The sequence below is a fragment of the Perca fluviatilis genome, chromosome 20, assembly GCF_010015445.1.
Source record: "Perca fluviatilis chromosome 20, GENO_Pfluv_1.0, whole genome shotgun sequence".
Classification (NCBI taxonomy): Eukaryota; Metazoa; Chordata; class Actinopteri; order Perciformes; family Percidae; genus Perca; species Perca fluviatilis.
This window is the reverse complement of record NC_053131.1, coordinates 12,728,727-12,756,503: the sequence shown is the minus strand read 5'-3', so window position 1 is coordinate 12,756,503 and position 27,777 is coordinate 12,728,727. Positions and strand designations below refer to the sequence as shown.

Here is a 27,777-nt window from a genome sequence, read left to right as displayed (position 1 = left end):
TAGATTTTTTTAAAGTGATGTAAGATTGAAACTGTGCCGCAGGGTGAAGCCATTCTTCCTGCTGTCAGTCATTATGTTTGGATATGTGTGTGTGTGTGAAGTGAGAAAGAGTGAGCGTTGCCTCAGTGTACTTAACTAAGCAAGGTTTCTGAATACTGTCAGCGTTTCACTTTCAACCTCAAATAAAGCAAGCTAATCCCATTATAAACTGTCAGTGTTCTGTTTCTATGTAGTGCTTCATGCGCTTACAGGACAAAGGTAGACTAAATAAAAAATAATATAAAAAATAAATTTACGCTCAATTTCCACCTTTCTGACAGCCTGAAAAAGTAAGTGATATGTAGGCTAATGACTGTGTTATTTGTTAAAGGGAAAAAAGAAATGGGGATTAATTCCAATTATTTGCTGGTGTTTTTGTCAGCAACATACATAACTGTAAAATTTGTCTTTCTTTGTAGTTGCAAATTTTAGACCTGCATACATTTCAACCATTGTGGAGAATCAGCTTTCCAATAATACATGAATATATTTTAGTATGAGATATGTGTAGTTTGACTGTTTAGTGTTTGTTTTAAATGGATTTATCCGTATTTATCAAGAAAATCCCCCCAAGTACGTATAAGCAGCATATAACATTACATAAATGGTTTATAATATGTAATAAGTGTTTATTAATGTGTATGTCAACAACTGTAAATCCTCCTGTAGGCGCACATAAGTGGAGGCTGGTGTATAAACAGATAATGAAGGACAGTATAGTTGGAATAATATAAAATGTCTTCATAGGATGTCCTTATACCATGTACAACTACATTGTGGTTTAAACCATTTATTAAGTATTCATAATGCTTATAAAGTGTTATATTATAACGTGTTACCAACAACAGCACACTCAACACAACCACATAATATAATTTAATGTTACAATATAAATGAGTTACAACTGTATTTGTACTGTCTCACAATGTAAAAAAAAACCTGTTGTTTCAATAAAATGTCAGAAATTACCAAGAAATCATGGGACCTATAAAATAAAGCGTGACTGAGACGAGCATTAGCTATTGTGCAGTTTACACCGACTAAGACTAAGAAACACCTCGTGTAACTTTTAAAGCTTTCCCACATGCGGTGCAGCTGTATTACAGTGCTTTTCTGCCTCATAAAGCATGCTGCATTACAGTTATGACAGTCCAGAGCGACCTGAGATGAATGGACCAAGCAACTCATTCAAGGAAAGCTCACTAAAGGCTCTGCTTTTTGTAATGACGTTTCACAGAAGCTAAAGGCTAGATAGACTTTTTTTTTTTATTGGGAGTGACACAGTGGTTTCCACTGCTCTCAATCACAAGAGTGTACTGTAATCTAAAAGACGTTTATAGTATTCATAGGTCAGACTTGGAGTGAATACAGTACAAGTACATGTAAAAAAAAAAAAAATCTTTTCTTGGTTAATATTTCTTATGAGTTTTTAACTTTCCGTCCAGTCAAATGTAAACAAATACCTGATACTTAGACAGGAAATACACAAACCCATACAACTTGTAGTGTTTGTTTATTGCAATTCATGAAAAGAAAAGAATCTGCTGAAACAACAATTGTAACTACAGTTTTTGAAATATTTATTCGAGGGATTAAAAAGACAAATGCAGCAGGGCTGAAGTGCAGTGTTTCAGTTCTACAAACGGTGTGCCCTGCAGTGTCTATGAAGCCCTACAATGTACAACAGATATTAAACAAACAGTAACAGTCATATAATAATACTACGATGCACATTCTTACAGAATGACTTGTCTGCAGTGTTTCTACAAGCTAAGCTACCGTTTCTGCTAAATGGCAAAAAAAATAAAATAAAAAATACTTCAAATAGCGCATCATCTCTCGGAAAATAATAGCAGGGTTATTTATTTGAAATTAACAATAAAAATCTTGATCGTAGAGATTTATACAGCTTACATTGCCTTGTTTGACCTCGTCCATAATCATTCCCATTAAGGGTAGTAGTATAATGGCTAAATAAATGTAAAGGACTTGATTTAAAGCAATAAATACACGTTTCTCTTCTGAAAAATCACAGCCCTCCCTTTGCAAAACTTCACCCACATCCCACCTCATTTTAAAATAGACATTTGTGTTATTAGCAAATTCTCCACCTTTTGAAATTAAACAGGTTATTGACATATGCTCAAAGTAAAATAAGTTCACGTTGACTCAATACAGCCTCGTGGATGTGTTGCAAATCATGTAACCGTCGCCTGAGAGACCCAATTTACCACCTTTTTTTACAATATGTTGGGACTTTTCTTTTTTGAAGGAGTGTTGTCAGGCAGCACAAACGTAAATATGGCATTCGTTAAAAATACAGATTTATTGGCAACGTGCTCCGGGGCACCAGCTGCATGCAGCAGCCTCCGAGGTGAAATTCATCTGGCTGTCAACGCGCCACACCTCTACCCACAATGCATTTTTCCACACCTGAAAATCACTCTCTATCACTTTTTCTTTTTCTTTTTTTAAAACATGCGTCATCACAAAACAGACCTCCTCAATCACACGGTTTTCAGGGTACAAAATTAAAATATAAGACCTTCGTATTTTACTGAGGTGACATTTAATGTGTCCTCATAACATTTATAAATGTGTAAACATGTCCAAAAATTGTTGAAATTATTTGTAATAATAATAATAATAACCTGTGGGAATGCTGGACGATGCTCTCCCGGAGCAAATGCAAATCTAACACAAGTTCTAGGCAATTTCAAATCGTTCCTTGTGGTGCTAAATCAGCTGGGAGCGGTGGGTCAGATTAAAGGAGAAAAGGATCAGAAGGCTGGTTGTCTCAGGTATGAACGCACAGGTGGAGCACAGGAAGAGAAAACGGCTACAACTAATACTGTGGTTGATGGTCAGTGTTGTGAAGAGAAGAGGGATGAAGCTGAGGGGACAAAAGGTTCAAGGCTGGGTCACTGCACTGGGCTCCTTCTCATAGATGTAGCTGCCAACGCCACCAGTGTTCACGCCTGGAAAAACCACAGGGACAGCAAGTGGGTGTCAGGGGGTTAACAAGAGAGGGCCAGAGGAGGTAGAACATGAGCAGGAGGGGTTGCAAAACATTTCCTCAACAAGCTGCTGTGTTGTAGATAATGCTCTGATGAAATTACTCTTGAGTAACAACGCATTGTGTGCGACGTGTGTGCAGCAGTGTGGATCACGTGCTCAGACATATTGACATTCTGTTTTCAAGTGTAGCTGATAATTGGTGGGTTGACAGCACCACCTAGCGGTTACCTTTGGGCCCAAAGAGAACAGCATAGCATGGTTTGTGGCAGTAGGGCTGGCCGTCATGCTGGAATATAAAACAAATACAGACATGAACAGGTTGAAAGACTATTACAAAGACAAACTGTTTTATATGATGATAAAGTTGTTGTTTTTTTTATGATTTTTTGGGGGCTTTTCCCTTTATTTTGAAAGTGGATAGAAATGAAAGGTGGGAGAGAGATGTGGGATGACACACAGCAAAGGGCAGCAGGTCGGATTCGAACCCGCACCGCTGCAGGACTCGGCCAACATGGGGCGAATGCTCTTACTGGGTGAGCTAGAGGTTGCCCCGATGATGATAAAGATTTTTGACCTTGATCTGTGACATATACGGCCCGATTTTAACGATCTAAGCGCATGGCGCAGCTGCGTTTAGGGCGTGTACGAATCCACTTTTGCTAGTTTGATGGCAGAAAAAAAGGGTCCGTGCGCCGGGCGCATGGTTCAAAAAGGGTTGTAGTTAGTGTCTTCATTAATCATAGGTGTGTTTTGGGCGTAACATGCAATAAACCAATCAGAGTGTCATCTCCCATTCCCTTTAAAAGCCAGGCGCGTTTGTACCTTGGTGCATTGTTATTATGGTGGCGGATTTGCTGAGCAGGAAGGAGCGATTTCCAGGAGAAGAAACTGATCTGCTGAAAGCGTGCAAGCAAATCATTTCATAATACTATTTCACATTTTAATATTTTTTTATTAATTTTTTTGCATGTTTGTGTGTTGCTGTGCTTCCCTGTGTGTGTGTGTGTGTGTGTGTGTGTGTGTGTGTGTAACAAGCATAGGTACATTTGACTAATGCGCTGTTAAAATAACAATGAAATACTGCTTTATTGAGTTTCAGGTTTTTGTTGGTCAATGGCGCGATCACTTCCCGCTGCGTTAAGATAGCAATACACCAAGAATGCACCTGAACACACCTCCCTGTAAGACCAGCACGCCCATGGGCGCAAAGATGGGAGCAGGTGCATTTGCTATTTAAACGACGCGGGTGCTAGACGGGAAACTGACAACTGCGTCGGTCTTAAACTAGCAAAGACACTTGCGTCAGGCTTTGCGCTGCACCGGTAAGATATTGTTTATTTATTGAGTAGTGATTATAGGTGTAACGAGGGAGCCGGATGTGGCTGTTAAAATTCAAGCGTCCTTGTCTGAATGTGTGATTTTTTTTTTTTTTTTGTAGCCTGAGGAAGTCCGGCGTGTGGTGGTCGATACGCGTCGGTCTTGTTTTTAAATCATGTAGCAATAAAGGCTTTTAAAATGTTATACCCTTGACATTTTTTTTTAATTAATTCATATTTTGTGAACATTGGTTTCCTGCACGTGCACCAGGAGCGCCTGTTTTATGTCACACTGCTGTCAAATCCAAGAAGCGCTCCCTCATTAGTTTTTTTTATTTATTTTTTTAAATTGAGCATTATGCGCTCTGTTGCCACTTTATTAGGTACACCAGTACACTCCAATGCAGCCCAAAACAACTGCTCTGCCATAACATCCATCTTTACGTAGCTGGTAATAATTAGTTTGTCAAAAATGTGCACATTTTGTTATTATTTATTTAATAATTATACAGGTCATTGTTAAAAGGTAGTGTTGTACCAGACTACATTATATCGAGAGGCGTTTTTTTGGGCTACCCATTTACATACAAGAGGGTGTCAGAATATTAGAAGCACCTCTAAATATAATACAGTTCGCTAAATATGACCTCATGGCTACAACATAACTGAATCAACACCTCTAATGCTGAACACTATAGGCATCGTAAAAGTTGACTTTTCTTTTGTCTTAGTTATTTTCTAACTTCTTTTTCCTCACCTCTGCGTGGCTGCCAGGAGCCAGAGTCTTGCTGCACCTCTCACAGCGCAGGCAGGGTCGATGCCAGTCCTTACCCAGTGATGTCACCTTCTCAGCTACACACACACACACACACACACACACACACACACACACACACACACACACACACACACACACACACACACACACACACACACACACACACACACACACACACACACACACACACACACACACACACACACACACACACACACACACACACACACACACACACACACACACACACACACGTGAGACACCATGGCAACCACTTTGCAGGTTCACACCTATTACTCCAATCTTTTTTTCCTCGCATCACTTCCTGAAAGTGAGGAACTACTCACCAAAATACACCTTCTTGTTGCATCGGGGACACAGGTTGGCTTCTCCGGAAAAGGTGGTGATGCCGCCAGCTGCTTCAAACATCACGCACACACACACACACACACACACACACACACACACACACACCACACACACACACCACACACACACACACACACCACACACACACCACACACACACCACACACACACCACACACACACACACACACACACACACACACACACAGCCAAAGGGAAATGGTTCAATAAATGACCACTACTTTTTCCAGTTAGGTGTTAGAGCTAATAATGTAAGGGTATAAAAATAAAATTGAGCCAAGCACTAAACAGCTTTTATATGTTTCAAGAGGGAATTATTCAGTAAAGAGGCTAAATTTGCCAAATAAAAATATTCTGGTTGCCAAGTTACTTCATTCACTCCCTCTTCTGTGTGTAATGTGTATTCTAACAACAAAAATATATAATTTCCATACGGGATTAATAAAGTATAGATTATTATTATTATTATTATTATTATTATCATTATTATTATTATTATTAACAACAGCCAATCATGGGTGTCGATGGATGTTTGGCAAACATGTAGTGTTGTTCTGGGGACTGCAGGTGGAGCCAAAAAGGCAAAGACATAAAATGACCTTCACATTCACACTTTTCCCCAAAATATTTACCAAAATCAAACCAATAAAAGCACACAGATTAAATCCTAGATAAAACTTGAACATACACAAACTCAAAACAAATAAAACAAACTATAAACAGCATATAAAACAAAGTGTTGTGAATAAAACTAAAAAAATAGGTTCAAATAACTTATTTCCATCTTTCCTGCCCAAAATCACTGAAACATGGAAGTCTTAAATTATACAGTATTACACATTATACTAATTGTAATAATACTATAGATGTTATATACTAAAGACGTTTACCCATCTATCCTCTTTTCTCTTTTGGTTAAATAAAGTTTTTAAAAACTATGAAAGATTCCAAAGATCTGTTGAGCTGATCCAAATGTTAGCCCCCCACACACTGAAAGGATTTAGATCCAGAAAAGGTTAAAAAAAAAATCCAAAATCTTTGCTGAGTTTTCTGGCTCCAACAACCCTGTGAGTAGAAAACAGACACTTACTAAAAACTGCACAGCAGAGATAAATTGGTGGAAAACAACCGATAAAATGATTTTGTTCCTGCTGTTGTTCCAGGTATTTCCCCAGAACACACACACACACGATCTAACACGTCTGAGAAAATCCTCCTCAACTCCTAAAAAAACTTTGTGTATCCGCGTTCTTATCACTGAGTCAGCAGCAGCTTTCCTTCCGACCTAAAACACCAAAATCTTTCTTTTCAACCCATTCAACACTATAGAGCAACCATTTACAGTATGAATATGCTCTTCTTCTCATTCACCTTTTGATGCTGCCTTGGGGGCGAACACTCTCTTCTCCTCAGCTTTGGGTGCCGAATCCACACTGGTGGGAGACGGGTTGTTGTTGGCTGGCGTGTCGTACACATAGGAGCCAGCTCCACCGATGTTCACACCTGAAAAAGGTACAGCAGAGGAGGTGAAAATACATAAGTGATTTTAAAAAAAAAAAAAGGAGGAGGAAATGTTCATTTGACATGTGGCATTGGCATCTGCACTAAAATTTTATATTGACGTGGCTGTAAGTTCAGTGAATAAATCAATAAATACGTAAATAAGTGTATATTTGAATGACATTAAATATTAAAAAAAGATGGCATTAAGATAATATCTATTTAAATATATAATGAAATGAAGAAACAGATAGAAAAATATTGGTAATAAATCGCTAAATGTATATATAGCTAGCTAACATCAGTAGGTGAACCAGTCAATTCATATACAGACACAAATACAGACATAAATTAATGTAGTTTTGTAAAAATGCAGTTATTCATTTGTGTGTATTGATGTTCAATCTTTTATGTATTAAAATATCGATCTATTTATGTATTCATTTCAGTCTGTAGTTTATGTATTTACTTATCTATTTATTGACGAATAAGTCATTTTTAGGCCTCCATACAGTTTTTCATTTTCCTTTATGTAACCAAGTAAAAGTCTTGTTAAGATTAAAAACTTTTTCTGAAGAGATACCTCATAAAAACATTGTTACAACAATGAAGACAAACTAAGACAACTGTCACACACTACAAAAGAGTACAACAAATCCAAATAAGATGCAATAAGAGAGTATAGACATAAACAGGTACCAACATACTGCACTTTGTTTTTTACATTGTGAATGTGGAGTAGTTTATGTTGAATAAATGGACTATGTACTTTACCTTTTGGCCCAAAGAGGGCAGCATAGCATGGTTTGTGGCAGTAGGGCCGTCCATCGTGCTTTGGGAGAGACAGAAAAACACCATGACGTACAGATAAAACAAACCGACTCAATAGGCATGTAAAGGATAAAAAAAAACAGCTGACGCAAATGGGAAAATGCAACAATGACATGTATGAATAGTCATATTTGTCACACTTTTGACATCATATATTTTAGTTTTGGAGAGGAGATGGAGAGATTGTGTTCTAAAACAGAGATGAGCCTTTTTTTCCATCTCAACACATAATAATGACGCCGGCTGTATCTAAGAAACAGGACTCTGTTGATGAATCCAGCTCCGCGTGCCTGTAGCCCCATGAAGGTCTGCCACTCGAGGGGTCAGTCTAAGACATACATGGCTTGTTTCTGATGCATTCTGGGTATGTGGCAGTCACTGTAGGAGCATGTGATCAACTTGGGTAGAGGATCAGGACAACGGTGGCCACTGGTCCAGAGCCCAATGCCCATAGAAGAGAAGAACCAAGCGCATGTCATGGGCAAGACGCCAGGCCCTGGGTGGTAAGGGGAAAACTGGCATTACAAAAAAGGGACAGACTACCCACAACCCCTTCTGCTTTGGCCACATGAGCTCCTTTTTCTCAGAAGATGGTGTGGCAGGAAAAAGGATTCTCTCACCTTTTTAATAATGAATTAACGGTGACAGGATCAGCTACTGTTAAAGCAGCCATGCACTCCTCTCACACTTCCTGTTTGACATGCATGAGATCCGTAAAGGTCTGGACGCCGCTGCTGTGAATAAGCGCTGATGACTTTCTCAGGACAGGACACACTAGGCTTCATTGTCAAGTGAACTGAGTGCTCTGTTAACAGGCTGCCGTACAGTATCGCTCTGGCTTTGAGGCAGAGGGACCCTAAAAATGGATTATCCATCGCTGCACAGCCCACTCTCTCTTCCCAGCAGTTCACATCCTGACATTTAAATCTGTTTTCTCCATCTTTTCTCTCCTGACCTCATCCTCATCTTAATCTCCATGCCCCATCGCCTCAACCTCTACTCACTCACTTTGCTGGGCTTCAGTCCCTGTGAAAGAGACTGGAATGGAGGTGGATTAACTGTGACCCCTTGGCTGTCTTTGCTCTGCTTTTTACTTACTTTATTTACAGGCTTACAGCAAAGCTACTACATGTCTTAGCAGGCAGCCGTTTTCAGAAAAGGTTAGGCTTTTAAAAGATGCTATCATGTTATGGCATTAAGCCATACAGTTCAACCAAAGAGTGGTTTTTCCTTCTTGAATTGTATCAACCAGAATGCTGTAGCCTGCTCTATCACTGCTTAAGGCTAGTGGCTCGAGGCTACATTAGCTGCTAGTAGCATAGCACACCCGAATTCAGTTGCATTATGGGTAATGTAGGGGCCAGGTTTTCTATACCTGTCGTTCAGCTGCATCGATTTTTAAATTCAAACACTTACAATTTCATGACCATTGGGATTTATAGATGTTTATCACTGGAGATTAAGTTCCACTGATTCCAACGGTGTCATGTCTGTATGTTCTGATTTGACTGAGTGCGTTGTGACTCTAAGAAGAAGGTATGCATTTTAATCCAATCCTGATCTTTTTGGGTCAACAATGGAGACTGGTCACCTTTTCCTTTCAAGCCTGGCTCTCTGCCACCAGCCTGAGGAAGCTGCTGCCCTCATTCGGCCCACAGACGACAGGCCACAGTGGGCTCCAACCTGCCCCCGACTCCTTTTAAAGAAGCAGTCAGTATTTCTCTGAGGGTCGTAACCTTTTGCATACCAGGCCTGAGATTACATCAAACATCCTCCCCAACAAAACCACAGTCCCATTTGTTATATTTAACATCTCTCAGCCTCACTCTGTTTCCATGACGATGATCGAGTATTGAGTTTTTGCCTACTAGAGTCAGGCTTGTGGCACAGTGCTGCAGCCCGGGGCGGGATTTGGATGCCGTCCATGGAGAGGGAGAGAGTGAGAGAGGAGGAGGGTGTACAGAGAGAGCGTGGGGCTTCAGAGAGATTGTGTGACTACATTACTGTAATCATGCAGAGATTAAACAGGAGAGCAGCATCCTTTGGGGTCTGCAGGGAAATTGCTTTTGTGTACAAAGACGCTGAGATCACATGCTCTTTGTGTTGAGAAAAGAGCGGGAGACTCACCCATTTACAGAGAGAGCGAGAGGGGGAGAATTGAATCGCTGGCTGGGTCATACAAGGCAAAAGCAAAATGGCATGATAAGAAAATCTCTATGTACGTTGAGAGGTAATAGTGCAGTGCGATTATGCAACAGAGAGGAAAAAGGCAAGTCATCCTTTAATGCTAAGGGGCTTCAAATTCCCACAAGGACGAGTCATTCTGACAGATGCAACCAGACACACAACATGGCAGGAAAGGAAAGCATGCAGTCAGCAATTTCCTGTAGAAAAATGCACAAGTTCTCTGAAGTGAAATGAAAGAATAGGGCTTCATATCTCTATCCACTGAACACTTGAAAAGAGCCCCTTTTAGTCTAAAGACACCAGCTATGAAAACATTTAACAAGTTCCACAAAGCAAAATTGATTGCCACTGTTGACCAATGGCAAACTATCTTAAATGTGCTTATTTTCGGCGGAAACAAAGCTGCTTATTAGCTGAGTGGCACTGTTTACTTTCATTAAACCTCCTGCGTTGAAGTAAAAGCCGTTCCACAGAAGAGGGATGGTTTACAGACAGGAGTCGACTGTACATAAAATACATCCATCCTTTCTGTTTATTAAAATGACATTATGCACAATCCTGAGAACAAACATGGGGGAGTAAACAACATGGTACAGAGAAAATGGATAGAATCTTAGCTATTGAGACTGACTAACGCCAACATCTTAGCATGTTTGCGTTAGCTCGCCAGCTACAGTAGTTCACAAACTATCCCTGTATGTAGTCCTTACATCACCAAGAGATTTAAAAAAAAAAATATATATAAAAACTTACACACTGTCCTTGTGTACAGAATAATAACTTTTCATAGTTTTTAACGATGAAAGAAGCCATTAGTTTCCCAAAGGCATAAACATGCCACACGGTTAGCATTTTTCATTGAGGATCCACTGTAGAGGAAATCTGTAAATAAGTCAATACATGACCAGGCAGCACTGGCTTCCCCTTGTTCGATTTCACAACAACAGTCAACGAAGTGTAAAGAAACCGTGGCAACGACAACACCACTGTACCGATATTTCATACAGAAAAACAACATAACTATCTAAAATAGAAAAGCCCATGAAGTCACTTCAGAAGAGCCATTTGACGGACACTTTTAGCCACAGTGCTTCACAGCATCACTAAGTGCATATAATGTTAGCATGAATGGCCTTAGCGGGAAGTGAACTCCTACCCCAGGCAATGTTGGTGACGTGTTCCATGCACACAGCTAGGCTACTATACAGGCCACAAAGAGTCTATAGCATTGCCCCAGTTACAGAGAACACATACAGTATCTCCTCCTTCCTGTTTTTCCAATTCGTTTACACTGTTAATAGGTGGACTGTGTTTAAACCCCTGCTGAAGCTGTAATTCACTTTAAATTGAATCTCTGGGTTTTGGACTGTTAAGACCCAATGAGCCATTTGTAGACATTACCTTGGCAGAAAATGATGAGGTTTTTTAACTAAACAGCTAATCAATTCATCAAAAAAGAAAGAACAGACATAATTATAATTAATGTGTAATACAAATAAGTGTTTAGTTGCCAGCAATAGAAGAGCTATTGAGATATTTTAACTAAGGAAAAAATACCACAAAATAAAAATACTGCGTTTCAAGTCCCCCATCCGAGTTCCTAAGTACAAAAAATATTAGCAGTGTGACTAAGTCGTGCAGAATGGCACTATCCAGAATGTTGTATTTATCATTGTAGCATGTTTACTGATGCATCAATGTGTAAGAAGCATTTTAAGTCTCAAATTAATGTAACTGTACTTTAGAAATTGAGCTAAAGTTGACCATTTTATAGACTAAGTTTAATAAATAACAATCTTATTTCATAAACTGATCATGTGTTTTAATTCTACAACCTTGATCTGAAAATTAAATAAAGCTTGAAGGACAACATTTCACTCTGAAATGCAGTGGAGCAGAAGTATAAAGGCATAAAATGGAATTAGATTAGTAGCAGATGAATTGAATTAGAGGAGAGAGAGGACAGTAGTGTACTGCTGGTGTCTTACTGACCTCGGCGTGGCCTCCGGCGTTCAGGAGCTTGTTGCAGCGGTCACACTTGAGACACAACTTGTGCCAGTCCTTCCCCAGTGATGACACCTTTTCAGCTGCACATGAAAGACGAAAGAGATGGGGTTAGGGGGAAACATTCACATAAAGCAGCATTTATATACATTACTATGGACAACGTCGGGCTTTGTGCGACGTGTTGTAATGTGGCGTTTAAATCATCGCAGAGAGGGATGACGTCCCCTCATTGCTTCACTCTCCAGAATAATGATTAGCTTGTACTGTATCTCTGGGCTGATGTGCCCCTGAGGGGAATCCTGTCATCGTGCCAACTGAGTAACTGGGGGTGGGGGATACTGGGAATGCCTGTGTACCACTACAGCAGTGGTTCCCAACCTTGGCCCCCACCCCACAGCCCTGTCAGATTGACTCACATACCTCTTTATCGATATAAAAGTGGATATTGTTAATTTTTTCCTACTTGTTGAACTGTGAATATTTTAGCTTGGTTTGGTCAGCAATCATACTACAGTACTACTACAACTTGGAGTGAAGCTGGATGTTTTCAACCATTTATCCATTACTTTTAGCTAACTATTTCTTTTTGCTAACTGTCAGACCTTTTAGCCAACCATTTACGCCGCTTATGCAATACTTTTAGCTATTTCTACCATTTAATCATTACTTTGAGCTAACTATTTCTACAATTTCTACATTACTTTTAGCTACCTGTTCAAACTTGAGTTTTCACACACTCTTATATAACTGCAACAAGCAGTGTTCTGGTGTTACAGCTGATATTCTTTTAAAGTGCTCATGTGCGACTCCCAACAAAGATGGAACAGAAGTGAGATGTCTCACTCTGTAGCTAAAACAGAGAGCTCAACACACAGGGTGAAAAGAGGAGCTGCAGCAATGTGCAGTACATCAAATATTTGGTGTTTTTTGAAAATTAAACCATTTAAACCTATCCTGGTACAACCTCTAAATACAATTATGAACCCGAAAATGAGCATAATATGAGCACTTTAATCAAATCATAATTTCATTTATTTTCAAATGAGTTGAGCTGCTCTACAATCTTTCCACGTACCCCGTGGCAACAGCAGAAGTACCCCCAGGTTGGAGAATCACTGCACTACAGAATGCAGTGATGATGTCATTGCGGGATAAACAGACAGAGTCCCAATCCAGCTGGAGCAGCAGGGGGTGCCCACATCTAACCCAGATCCTTTGTTCACACTCAAACACATGCACACACCCCTCCCCCAGTTTACAGTATACCCATCCTGCTGCAGACGGCCCTTCAACCCCATTTCCGTCCCCTTTCTCTCCCAGAGCGACCACCCTTCCAGACAAGCAAAGGGACCCTAATTATACCCTTTCCAATAATAAATCTCTGCTGCGTCCACACAATGGGCCCCAAGGAGTCGTGCAGGCAGCAGAGGAAACACCTTTTCTTATCAAGGCAGGGCACAAATAGCCGGATACTGGAGTCCGTTTCCTACATACCCTCAGTCAAAAACCCACAGCATGTATGCAGACATACAGACGATTACTTCCTCCTGGACTTCCTCTCTCTAGCTGCTTTCCCTTATGTACCATAACTTGTAGAAGTGCTGTCATATTCCTGCGTCAGCGTCATGTCAGTAAGCAAATTAAAGCGATTTGAGAGTCAGTTTCTGGACAGCATGGAACTCAAATAACTGGAAAAATAAGGAATTGTGGCCAAAGACCAAGAAAAAATAACAAAAAGTAAACTTTTAGACTAAATATGGACATCACTAAAAGGATAACATGAATTGGATAGCTTCTTGCATTAAAAAAAATGTCATTATATATTATGAAAATAACGTTGACGCTAAAGTTCAAGTGGGAAATCATTTTTTGGATCTATAACAGACTTTTCAAAACCAGTCCAACACTTTGTGTTTCAATTCCACACATCTTTTTATTTTGAGAGAAAGTAGTAGCAGCTTTTTTGTATTGTTCCTTTTATGGATTGTATTGTATGCATTCTTTTCACCTTTGACCAAATGAATTCCTTTCTTCGATCATTAATTTGATTTGATGTGGACATGAAGTTATGGGTATCGTGTGCAGGAAATGCTTCTCAGTATTGCTTTAGGACATCTGACTACTTCCTGCAGAGGTTTCTGTTTGCTCTTCAATCAGTTCTCCCTGTCAATTAGGAAAACACTGAAACAAATGGCCGACAACAAGGCCCTGGAGAATAGCTGGGGTTGGGGCGCGTGACCTCCCATCAACACTTGAGAGCAGAGGAATGCTGACTCGGACATAACATACTGCCGGAAATGTTAAATCACTCTTAAAGATACAATTATTCAGAGCAGAAAGCCAGCAATAAATCATTCTTTAAAATCAATAATCCGCTCTTAAATCAGAAGATGGCCACAAAACCTTCAGACACGACCACTAGAGTTAAAAGGAGGACTCTATCACTGGTGATCACTTCAACTATTGGTGCGTTCTTTTTGTCCACCGAAGTCGTTTTACGAGTCGTTTTCCGGAGTTACGACCCGGAAGTTGCAAAAAGAACGCCCCCGAGGTCGTATTTACGACTCGTCAAGTCGTCTGAACTCAGAGGACCCCGAGTTCACTTTCAAAGATGGCTACGTCGTGCATCACACGTAGTAAACATTGTGGTTTTCTACAATTTTAAGCACTTTTGTTTTTGTTGTAACCAAATGAAGAAGTCGTACACATAGTGCTGTATGCATGTCGCTACAGTCTTATTAGGAGTTAAATACCGCCTAATTAGTTATTTTGTAGCTTGTGCAGCTGAAATTGGCTAGAGACGCTCGGTTGCTATATGACAACAATGGCTTTAAGCCGAGTCTTGAGCAGAAAGCAGAGCAGTAGCCTAACGTTAAACGTGCTAATCAAAACGTAATTTTCATGTATCAAACTGTGAAATATGTGTGTAATATGTCAATAACTGGGTGAATAGAATCCTAAATGTTACTAAAAATGTTACAAAAATCCATCTTTTCTCCGACTCGTAGTATTTTGTGACAAAAAGAATGCAACAACCCGCGGTTATTCGTTTTTCGACACAGATGTGACGTCACGCTTGAGCTACTAGTCGCGATTACAAGACAAAAAGAACACACCATAAAACTATTAAGGGTCAGCGACGGCGTTATGCTCGTACACAACTAGTTGGTACAGTGGGTTGTCCAACCACGTCAGAAATCTTATGAGTTTCTAGTTGGCCACATGATACGATACTACTTTATTGTAAGTTTACACTGCAATTCATTTTGCACACTTAGGCATTTCCATTTAAGAGATTTACACACACAGGTTGAACATACATTTACGAATACGACACTTTTCATAGCAAATTCAAACAGTCATGGCAATTAACCAGATCATATTATATCATCTGGATTCAAATCTCAGTTAGCAGCACACTGGTTTTGGAAGGCAGAGTTTGCACTTGGTCATTCACATGAAAAGTGACAGACATTGTTGTGTGAAAAAAAGGAAAGAGAGTCAGAGAGGGAAGTTCAAACCCTGGCTCCTTTCTCACCTCTGCACAGCTGGCCGATCCTGAAGTCATGAAGTGGATGTGAATGTCGGACGGCTATCGGTTCATAATGTAACAGATATGTTGTTGCAGGCGGACAAAACTTGGTGAATGATGCGTATAAAACCCATAAATCTAGAGATCTATCCTTATTATCCTTCATACTGTATAGCCTCGTAGGGCTGTGCAATCAATCGAAATTTTAAATCGCAATTACAATTTTGGCTCCTAATGATCACAAAAACAGACTAATCGAGAAAACATTTCACAGTTCTAGGTGTTCTCACTGTTGATTTGTTTTTAACTTTTTCACTGTTTTTAAAGTTTAATAATTGGAACATCTTTCCAAAAGTCAATAAGTAATTAATTAATTAATTAATCATTAGTTAATTAATCGTGATTTCAAAATTGACCAAAATAAATCGAGATTATGATTTTTTTCTCTCCCATAACTCGAGCAGCCCTATAGCCTCGACCATAAATAAAGCCAGAAAATATGCATTTAGGTTGACATTTTACATGCATGAAAAGATGAAAGGGAACAATCTAACTGACTGCACCAACAGAACGAAAGACAAAGTTCTTCTTCTCCCAGAATAGTAAACGCGGGAGCACAAATTAGGTGACTGAAATGCTACCAAGTCTTCCTCTACCTCATTATGGCAACAACCTAAGGGTAAATGCACCCACTTGTGCAAACAAACAAGCCCCTGTTCACAGGGGAAGTCTCTCCAGAAATTTACATTCACATTGTCAACACCGATGAGGATGTACCAAATCCTTTTTAGCCAATCTGTTTTCTCTCTCACAAACACACAACAAAGGATTCCAGTGTGATTTAATGTAAACAGCAGGACAGCTTTGGGAAATCACTGTCAAAGAGTTGTAGTTCATCTCACCTGACATTTGTGTCTGGTTTTGCTGGAAACCTACTGTAACCCCTAATTTCCACTAGGCGCGTCTGCGCTGCGTTCCAGGCGCGTCGCTTGCCCCGCGAGCAATCGCGGCCATTCAAATAAATGCTTGATAAGCCACCAGCTGTGCCAAGGCGCGTCCCAGAAGCGTGCGTGAAGCGGCTCTCCGCTCTGCTCAAGATACGCGCCAGGTCTATTTTCACATGAGCTATGGGCCGTTCAGACAGGAAGTGAAACTGCGAGAGTATGCTATCAGTCTACCAAAACAGTTGTTTGGTCTATAAAATCTCAGAAAAAAAGGTGAAAAATCAGTTTCCCAAAGACCAAGATGACATCCTCAAATTTGTCCACAACTCAAAAGATATTCAGTTTACTGTCAGAGGAGTGAAGAAAACCGAAACTATTCACATTTAAAGAGCTGGAATTATAGAACTTTGACTTTTTTTCTGATAAAATTACTCCAGCCAATTAATCGATTATCCATATATATCAATTAATGTAATAGCTGACAACGAATTGATTAATTTAATTCTATTCTATTTATAGTATCAAATCATAACAAGACTTATCTCAAGACACTCAATACAGATAAGAGTAGGTCTAGACCACACTCTATAATTTACAAATCATCATCTTTGCAGTGCTGTATGGAGGTACTGAAGAATTGGCAATACATTCTCACCTTGGCAGTTAATGGAACCAAAAATATAAAGATTTGGTATAAATGGCCTGGGTGGAGTAGAGGTAAGATGAACAAGCAGCAAAGACAAGAGATGACTGTGACCCAGGCGCTTTTTTTTTTTTTTAAGTATAGTTTTTTAAGTAAGTATAAGTATATAAAAGCTATTAGAGGTACAACAGCGTAATACAGCTGTATTGGTTTAATTTGTGGTGGTTGCTGACAGACGATGTTGCTGCAGGAACAGGTGAGAGGTTGAGGTAAAAATGAAAACAGAGTGCTGGTCAGAGGTCATCACCATAACCATATGATACCTGCACCACTGTAAGCTGCTTAACTTCATTTGTAAATTCCTTTTCTAAGCTCTTCAGTCTGCGGTCAGCTCCTCTGATTGCATTGTCAATATGGTTTAAATCACTGAGGCAGCCTGCTGCTGCTGACTCCTCTTCTCTCTGATTTAGCCTCAGCGTAACTTACAATTGCTCATTTCACTGATGTTACTGAACATTAACGAAGAGGAAAGGAGGCTTGAAAGTGTTTTGGGGACTGTGAAGAGGTCTGTGTGTTTGTGTGTGCACGTCAGTCAACGCAAGCCACAAAAAAAGAAACGTAAGCACAATTGCATGTGGAAAATGATGCGTATAAACACCACCCCAGCTGTGGCACTCTACCCACCTCGGCACAGTTAAGTTGATTTGGAGCCAGGAAATTACCAAACAGGCTCAAGTGCTAAAGAAAAGGTCACCTGACGCCTAACGAAAGCGGCATTACGACAGCGTGAGCGCTGCCACCGGCTTCACACTGATGATGTAAAAAAAAAATGAAGGGGTAACATCTCATCTAAACACAGTACTCCGTGCCATTCAAAACTCAGGGCATAAAAAAGTGATTTAAGTGCTTTTACGTACATGGAAAAAGCATTTAAATTGTGAATGGCTCATGCTTTCTGATTTAATAAGTTAAGACATATTTACACTATACCACTGGGTTCAGCAATGATGTACAAAGACATACTTTGAACATCTTTAAAAAAACTAAACAAAACATAACCGATAAAAACCTCACTTCGTCGTATTTTATTTTGAAAATTTGACCTTTTTTCCTACTGTTCTAATGACCTATTATCCACGATGTCAGCCAATAAGACAAAGATTTATCAGGAGCCGATACAAAAGCATTAGATAGAGCAAGTCATCATCAGAAATCCTTGATTGGGTGAGTCTAACTTTATTGCTGGGAAATTGGAGTCATAAGACATCTGATGCAAAGGGTAAAAACAGCAATCCAACATCAAATAGGCTAGCTTCTTTGAAAACGACTCGTGATGTTGCAGTGATTACGAGTGTGTGATGTGCTGGCAAACATAGAGGTACATCAGACAACTTCAAGCTGGTTATAACTCGATTTATTTTGTCATTTCTGTGACATGATTCACTTACACTTCAGATCAAATTAAGAGCGAAACCAATTATGCTCTGTGTACAGACAGCCTGTAAGAGGAGCAGCAAATGTTCTATAAAACACACTGTAATTGGACAGAACATTAAGCAACAGAAACGTAACAAAAGGGACTTCAAAGTGGGGAAACATTAACAGCCAATTTCTCCAAAACGACTTAATTATGGTTGCTTAATTGTCGACAGTGACATGGCAGCTGCACCCAAACACCAGAGCTGATGGTGGACTGAGATTCAACCCCCGGGTCAGGAGGAAATTCATCCCGTCTGTCTTACATAAAGCCTAAAAAAGTCAAAACAGATAAACAAGCTGTAGTACACGCACGGAACAACATTTATACAGCTGAACTCCCAGCATGCAATGTGGCAGCAATGTCCAACAGGGGATTGGGCTCTAAAATCTCATATGGGTGCTCTCTTTATCACTCAATAATGTGATGGGGTGCAACAGTGGGAAACAGTGGGTTTGTCAAAGATGAGGCTGAAATTAACTCCCGAGCCAGACTGATCTCAATAAGTGGCGTATGTATGACACGCCAATTCGTATGCCATTTTGGCGTTATCAAGACGCATAATCGTCTTTTAGCGTGTTTATCAACGCCGTTCGGCCGCCATTGTCCTACATTACGTGTGAATTTTCACCGTAGCGAGTAGTATGAAAGGACGTAAGTCGGGAGGGAGGTTGGATGTGGTGGTGGATGGGTAAAACACAGGACTTTCACCCAGGAGAGCCGGGATCGCGTCTCGTGTTTTTCAACTGTTTTTTTCTTCTTCTTTTTTTTAAGCCTTCCCCAATGTTTCTTTCCTAAACCTAACCATTTATTGTTTTCCTAAGCGTGTGACGTTGGTGACAGTCGTGTTTTTTTTGTCATTTTTGTTTGTGTTACTAAAGCCTTTCCCAATGTTCTTTGCCTAAACCCAACCTTTTCTTTTCTTTTCTTTTTTTAACACCATGTGACGTTCTCGCGATAGCCCGGCACGTTCTCGCGATGTGTTAACATCCGCTGTATACAGCGTAGACACGTGGATAGCTCAAAATGCATACAGATAACGCCATTTAGCGTTAGGAAAGTGACGCATGTTTTTACGCAAAGTCATGATGCCATGTTGCCCGAGTGTATGAACATTTTTGCGGCAAACGAAGCTCGTTTCTGTTGATGATGATGTAACCGATGTTATTGTAAATAGCTCTAAACCACGGTTGACTGGACTCTGTTCCGTTTCACTCTCTGGTAATGTGGACCCATCTGTTCAGCTCTTCACACACACACACACACACACACACACACACACACACACACACACAGTGACAGCTGAGTCCACGCGGGTGTTTTTCTGTTTTGGGCTTTTGTCACAGCAGTGTGATAACTGCACGTCCTAATAAACACCATACACCTGACTGACTGACTGACTTGAGGCCCAGAAGACAAAGCAGGACCCAAACATGGGAGGTACATTTAGTACAGCAAAAAAATCATATCTCAAGAGAAATGCAAGAAAGGAAAAAACAAGCAGCCTGCGTTTCCTTCTTCTGCATCCTCTCACCATTCTGTTCTCTGGAGTACAAACACCCTCAAGGACTTGTGACCTTTCATAAATTACAGACAATTGCCATTCAGCCAGTGCACACAGGGGCATTCAACCTCAACAAGGGGAAGTGACTTTGAAGGAGTTTTCAGCTTGTGCAGTAAACAAACTACTCTCGTGTTTTTCATTGAGTATGGGGCCAATCTGTGCTCCATTTCAGAATCCTCAATTGTCTTGGGTCAGGTTTACATAATTAAACCTAAAATAAGAATTATCCGAATTATTCTTGCTCGATATGGTGATCATTAATTATGATTATTTGGTCTTCTATTCTACTTTCAAGTCTAAGAGGCATCGCCAAATAATTGACATGTTTACAGCCAATGTGCAATGATTGTGAGGCTAAAAAAACGACTAACATTATAAACTGTTTGTTTTCATTGTTGATTGACCTATTGATTTTCTTTGCTTAATTTGCTAATTTCTTAAGTCTATAAAATGCCAAAACCTTAAAGACAAATGCAAGTTCCCAGAGCACAAGGTGTCCTCTTCTAATTTTCTTATAAGCAAAGGTTAGAAAAACCAAATAGGGTTTTGTTTAGGATATATGAAATGTATGAAAAGCAGCTAATACTAACATAAGAGAAACCCATGGTGACTCATTGAAATATCTTCTTTTCTCCGACAGAGAGTCAAAAACCCCAAGATATTGTATTTATATTGATATAAAATCAAAGAAAGGGAGAATATCCTCACTTTGGAAAATCTAAAAAACACAAATGTTTGGCATTATTTTTGTTAACTGACTAATCATGTCAGCACGTACATTTATTGTACAGACTGTAACATTCAACGCTACTACACGTGACACAACTACTAAAACTATGATGAATAACCCATTTATACTTAAGGTGTTGAAAGAGATGTGTATATATATATTTAGAGCGATGACCCCGCCAGTGGTGTGTTAAACATTAGAATTGATTTGTCCAGGGTGGGTGTGTGCTGTGGTGCTCACAGTGACGCTGCAGGGTGGGGCCGATGCTAAAGAGCGACTAGGAAACATGTAGTATTTGGACCTGTGGCTGATGCAACCCCGTGGCAAAACTCAGTTCCAGGAGGTCGTCTGTCGCCTCAGCCAAGGCGAGGTTTCCTCCTCAGGCTCTCGCTCTTTCTCCCCGCCCCCCCCCCTCTGTGAATAAAAGAGGCCGACCTCGTGAATCCTGCTGGCTGACGTAAATGGGCTGTAGTTAACTCGCATCCTGTCTGCGCTGGTCAGAAGGGGCCGCGGGCAAAGCACCCTCTCCACAGTCCCTCCCTGAACCCCTGGGCCCGTTTGCCCCACACGGCATTTCATCTCTAACCGGTCAGGACACCGTGTCCCAGCTACTGGGACTTCAAAAAGATCTAGTCCGCATGACTAGCTTACAGAGTAGCGGACCATGTCTTCGAAAGAGGAAGCAGGACTGTATCACTGGCACCTTCAGATGTAGCCTATGTAATTGGATAATCAGGCCTTGAGGGTGTAGACAGAGGTCATATGAAAGAGGCATAAAATGTATGAATGGGTATAGACTACTTTGAGTGAAATCATCTCAGTCTTGTAAAGAGGTGTAACAAATTGTTTATATTACAAGTGGAGTAGCTCCATTTGAAAGTGTCAAACAAGCGTATAGCTTCAAAGATAAGGAGTTAAAGTTAGAATCCTTAAAGCTAAAGTGTGTAGTTTTCACTATATTGACAGCCGCTGTGTAAGAACGCAGCTGGCCTTGAAGGGAGGAGGTCGGGGTGGATGGGCAGGGTTAACATACAGGACTTTCAAGCCAGAGAACAGAGCTCGCCCCTCCCGGGGAAAACTAAATGCATGTTCATTAGGAGTTTTTTAATCCAAACCACAATCTTTTTCCATGTGTTTTGTCCAATATGCTTCGAGTAAAAAAAGAAATGTATAGGATAATCGGCACCCTGCATAGCTATGCACCTATACATGCATAGTGAGGCCAGAGGTCTATTATATACAGGCAAAACAGAATGCAATACTGTTTATTGCTGGGGATCAAATCATAAATTATATGAAAAATGAGAGTTGATGTAATACAAATCTTTAAAGGATTAGAACTTTAAAGTCATTTGGATGAACTAACTATATGCATTTGGATGATAACTTTGCTCCTCTATGCCTCTGCGGTTATGCAACAGGTCATTCTGCTGCAAGGTGGAATGGTTTCACCTGTGTTGGGGGGGGGGGGGCTGACTTTCAACACCAAGCTTAATGCCATCTCCATTAAGGGATCATATTTGTGCCTCAAAAAGGCAGATAAAAGACCCTCATTGACTGGTGCACAGTAGCTGGCAGGTTATGCAATGGCAGCGAGCAGGAGGCAACGACTCAAGAAATGAGGTTACATAACTGACGGGGCCCATTCACACAGCCCTCTGGGCAGCCAAGTAGAAAACAGGGTACTCTAGCCTTGACAGAAAAGAGGGGAAGGATAAAAACAGGTATTGTGTGGATGTCTGGGGTAAAAGCGGGATAAAAAAAGAGGTGTGTGGGAAGCGTATCATCAGGCCGAGAGGACGAAGGTATTCTGCCTCACTGGAAACAACAAACGTGCGCAGAGACAGAACGAGCTTTGTGTGAATAGAGATGTCGCTTCTCATTATAATGCATGAGGTACTTTGAGAGTCTCCCGTTTAAAGAACAGGCAAGCCTGCATCTCACCCCATTTCCCCCAGTCCTTCTAGTTGGGGAAGAGGAATTCAGGGCTTGAGGCGAGAGCAAGTGACTGAAGAAGAGGAAAGAGAACAAAAGTGAGAGGATTTGGTGAATGAAAGAGAGAAAGAGAAACTCACAGCAGAGCGCCATTAGTTTCTCGTTGATTCACTTAGCTACACAAAGATGCATTGCTCCAATTTGTCATGCACAAGAGTTGTGGCTGGATGGCTCAGCTGAATTTGGGTCTGGAGCTGAGAGAGATTTAGTGAGCCGTGCTGTGTTGTGTCCCGCATGGACACTATCACACGCTAACAATGTACTTCCACTGGGGCTTGTCACATGTCAGCCAATAGTCCCTGGTGTATTCAAAGCATCTCTATACCACAGGAACTAACAGATGTGAAGCCACAGTGTGGACGCTGGGAATATGAATTCAGACAACGCTACAACATTTTTGGTGACGTATATTTGGATGTCTGAAAAAAAAACACTGCACAAGCAAAGAGAATGGCAGCAACAGACAACACTTGCGATTAAACTGAACCATCGCCACCATAAAACAGCTGTTCATTAAAGTAACGTACAGAAAATAATAAAAACCGAAAAAATAATTTTCATTCCAGACTGTGGCGAACCACTGCCATGCACAATTGTATTTTTTTTTTTTACAGAAGTAAAGAAAAGAAGAGTCAAGTGTTGAAAACGGATGCCTGCTAAATCCAATATTGGGCAACACCAGCTGGAGGACCAAGTGGGTAACTGCAGGGTGGGCCAATCACTGCTCTTTATAGCTACACCACGACCCACACACACACACACACAAAAAAAAGGGAAACATAATAGGACGGGAAATAGACAATTTTCTCTATCAATAACACATGTCCTGGTGTAGATCAGAAGAAGCAGGGGGTTCTCACTTTTACACCCTCATTTGTGGGACTTTAATGGTTCTGCAGACCTGAAAAGCATTTCTGGCATCTCTGGAGAGCCAAGTATCTGAGAGGAGGATGTATGTAGGTGGAGCTGCTGAGCTCGTTCTACAATATCTGAAATCCATCACTGACATCATGTTGATGCCTCAGGCTGTAGGCAGCTGCACAGGCACAACCTTTCTCCCACCCTGACCTCTCCCATGTCTCGTCATGGGTCTCACAGCCTCCCTTGCAATGACTGAAAGTTTCATATTGTCATTAACAACCTCCCTCACTCTCTACATCCTCCCTGGTTTGACGTGTGCAGCTAATTCCACCCATGCTGCTTCCTAGTAGCCGTTCATCATCCTTACAGTCGACCAAGCCCTGGGCGCTCTCCGCCCAATAAGACACACCACAAACCAGAAGTAACTCCACCAGGATGGATCTCAGTATGTTACATAAAAATATTAAAAAAAAAACATACATCACAGAGGAGCTGTGACTCACTCACTGCAGCAAATTAAGGCTAGGACGCAAATGAATACTCAGACATGCATACAATCCGTATTGGAGGAAAATAAATCTTATTTGCACAGATATTTATTCCTCTCGGGACCCATAGGATGAGCAGCAGCTGTGTTGTTTGCTGCCACTCCTGTTACGTAAGAGGACTTCCATCCACTCACATAATTGATTTTGACCCCCGTACCAGCTTTGATGTGTGCTATGAAGTGCAAAAAAGATCAACGCTGAAGAACAAGTTTTTTGTTCCCTGCAAGCTGCCAAACGTAAACACAGGATTACTTATGGTTGAACAGCAGCATGGTCCCTAAAAATACACTGGACAGGGTGCATATTGCATGTGCAACCTCCAGATTAAAGGCAGGGATGTGAATTTGTGTTTATCTTCATGGCCTGAGCTCCTTTAATCCTCTGATTTGCTCTTATCTGTGTGCATCATTTCTTACACTGTAAACAACTGTTATAGTATAGGCTATATAAGAAGCCATCGCGGTGACTAAGTGTAACGCTTTGCCCAAGTGGGTGTTTTATTTTCCCATCTTTGTTTACAAGGTTGCAAAAGATGCATGTTTACATGTTTTTATCTCGCTGACGCGGCATGATGTTGCCATGTTTCTCCATGAGTGGGCAATCTCAGCATATGGCATTTCTGCACTGTTGGCAAGGGCCTGCCTCACAAACCCTCCAAATCCAACTGCCAAGATTGGATGTTAACCAAAGAAAACAAAAATTAAAAATGACACAGATCAGTGTCAAAATAAGATAAATCATTCATCTAGTTTTTATTTCTTTTTTTAAATTGAGTGCAGACACTGCGTGTTTTCTCTCACATATAAAAGCATTTAATATTTTATAGAAATAATACATTTGTTGAAATGTTTGCTCTGACAGGGCTTCTGTTTGTTTACATTGACCCCTTTGCTTCTCCAGCTTTTATTTTCAAGGTTTGTCTCTGTGAATCATTTGCCACCAACTCTTTCCCTTAAAAAAAAAAAAAAGCCTAATCTAAGGAATGCTATGAACTTTACTTTGGTGAGAAATCCCTTTGGGAAATAGGAAGGGTTTACATTTTTCCCACCACTGAACATAAAAGCCTAAAGCAGTATTAAGCTGTATGGATCCTATAGTAGGCTACTGTCAAACATAAAAATACTTTTAATACCCTACCGTATGTTGAGATAGTTAAAAACACAGAAATAGGCAAAAGTGCATGTAACGTTATAGCCTACATTCATAACTCTATTAAAAAAGGAAAAGTAACTAGTTGTGTGATGCGTTAATATTTGTTCAATGAATGGGAATGAACTGCTTTATATCCGAACGGCACGCTATTCACTAAGTTTGTAAATTACTGTGAAATATGTCCCACAAATATCGATCTAATGAGCCGGATCATGACCCAAAAGTAATTTGAAAAGGTAGGAACAAATAAAGAGGGCAACACTTACCGAAATACACCGTCTTGTCACACTTGGGGCACTTTGAAGACATGTTGCGATGTTGTGGGTCGAGTGAAAGTGATCTGTTTTGTTTGTCCGGAGCGTCCACTCTCTCTCTGGCTCTTCTCTCCACAGCAAGTGTCTCTGCTCCGCTTCCAGAAGCCGGGAGCATCTATTCAGTCAACGGCTCCTTCATTTGCATAACCCCGCCCCTGCCACGATACGCATCCTCGTGCTCCCTTCATGGGTTGTGGGAATTGTGACAACTTGACAGCTAATGTCGAGGCTTACAATTGAGATGTCAGTTATATGATTTTTTTTTTTTTTGCGTTTTCTCTTTATAGGACATTTCTATAGGACATTTTCGTTAAAAGAACTTGCTAACAAACAACAACTAGCAACGATTCAAGATACGTTAGTCCTTTAGCAAAGTAGCTAGCTATTTAGCTAAGTAGAATTTTCAAATGAAAGCAGAAGGCTACAACTCAAATGAATTTCTATTTTCTGAATCTTTTCTGAATATTTGGAGCAGCTTTTTTAATATAGGCCTATTCTTTATTTGCCAAGTACATTTGAGAAATGTAGCTGCAGTTAACCCATTCTAAATATTTAGGAGCCATATTCCAACTCCAGTTGTAATGCCAGTACCTTCTTTAAGGCCAATGGCCAGTGCCTACTTTATACAGGCTTGTGTCAAAGAGGTTAACCTCTTTGCCACTATTTTGTTTTAATTTCAACATGTCTAAAGGGCTCAAATTAGCTACAATTTAAGGTTCCAGTAGCCTATGCCTCAAATTAAGTGCTTGTAGCTCATTGAATAGCTTGAAACTCCCACGCTCCCCAGAAAGTCAGAATTGGGGGGCCTAATCCAACACTTTTTTCTGTCAGCTCAACATTATTAAGGAGAGTCTGTCCAAAAGTGTGTGCCTATATACCTTTTTGTATGATCCATTGCGTCTAGCCCATCTTTATGCCTGTAAGTGTGGTCATTTTGCACACTTAACATTTAGATGTAGTTGCCTAACATATCGTACAACCTAGTTTGTTTCAAGCATACTAACTCCGGCCTTCAGAATCTCCATAGCTGTATTTCAAGTTGTACGTTTTACGAGCAGCACTTGAAGGCAGCATTTCTCTCTCTATAGGCCAGCCTGTGGTCCTGTCATGGCCAGCCCAGGCCAGGCGGGAAAGCTTTTTGAACAAGTGGTGGGGCAGTCCACCGGGGACACATGCACTCCCACTTCCTCTTTGCCATCTTTCCCACAAGAGGGGTAGGGGTAGTGTTTGGTTGAATCACAATGCTCTCTTTCAGAGTGAGTGACTCGTAGGAATTTGTTAGGAAGACTCTGAAACGTGGCTCGGGTGGATCAGCTTTCCCTTAAATAGGCTGCTGGCTTCCTGACAAATTGGGTCTACTGAGGGAGACAGGCGGAGCTGAAAAACAGCTTCTGAATTTCTCACAACCCAGAATGACAAGTCGTTGCATTCACTTATGACCACTAATTTAAAGACATTATCAGGTCTTACAGCAGTTTGTCTGCCTCTTTCCACTTGGGCCTCTTCAGAGTGACTGAGGTCATCTCTTTCACACATGGGTGCTGTCTGGTCTGTCTGCATAGTGACACAGTGCAGGTCCCGGTTCAGGAACAGACACTGATATTTCCCACATCTGTGTCCCAGCTGATTAGCACCCGTCAGCATGCCTGTAACCGGTTCCTCCTTATCTCTGAGCTGACTGTTAAAAAAAAGAAACGGTCAGCTTGAGACTCAACGGTCTCTTAAAGGCAGCGAAACTGTACACTGGGCAACTTTTGCTTAATCCTTATCAGCAGCAGTGCCCGAAGAGATGTTTCACAGTATTTCCTACCCAGTGTGCTGTTGGAGTAGAGAGTCGTCCTGCCTCACCGCTCCCGGTGTGTGTGTTTCATAGAGGACGTAAGTTCATTACCGTTCACCTCCAGTTGTTTGCAGTGGTTGCAGGTTTATTGCCAGTTCAGCTGTGGGCTGCGG

The 27,777-nt window shown here is 40.7% G+C and overlaps 1 protein-coding gene across 2 annotated transcripts; it reads right to left on the bottom strand.

The window, feature by feature from the left end:
• Window positions 1-1,535: 1,535 nt before the first annotated feature.
• crip2 (cysteine-rich protein 2) lies at window positions 1,536-25,935 on the bottom strand. Of its 2 annotated transcripts, none has more exons than XM_039786284.1 (8): window positions 25,777-25,935; window positions 12,050-12,144; window positions 7,814-7,871; window positions 6,911-7,042; window positions 5,499-5,570; window positions 5,131-5,225; window positions 3,286-3,343; window positions 1,536-3,017 (listed from the first exon to the last, which is right to left on the bottom strand). In XM_039786284.1, the coding sequence occupies exons 1-8, from the start codon at window positions 25,817-25,819 to the stop codon at window positions 2,950-2,952; spliced, it is 621 nt and encodes a 206-aa protein (XP_039642218.1). In that variant the 5' UTR covers window positions 25,820-25,935; the 3' UTR covers window positions 1,536-2,949. The 2 variants fall into 2 exon arrangements, with proteins under 2 accessions (XP_039642218.1, XP_039642219.1); XM_039786285.1 differs by having other exon boundaries at window positions 5,499-5,567; window positions 25,777-25,934.
• Between the last annotated feature and the right edge of the window lie 1,842 nt (window positions 25,936-27,777).

What these genes read in the sequence shown, in the direction of transcription:
- crip2 (XM_039786284.1), bottom strand. Translation starts at nt 25,819, where the DNA reads ATGTCTTCAAAGTGCCCCAAGTGTGACAAGACGGTGTATTTCG. An exon ending in CCCCAAGGCAGCATCAAAAG is followed by an intron (nt 5,571 to 6,910) that starts GTGAATGAGAAG and finishes TGATGTTTGAAG; the next exon opens with CAGCTGGCGGCATCACCACC. An exon ending in CAACAAGAAGGTGTATTTTG is followed by an intron (nt 5,226 to 5,498) that starts GTGAGTAGTTCC and finishes GTGTGTGTGTAG; the next exon opens with CTGAGAAGGTGACATCACTG.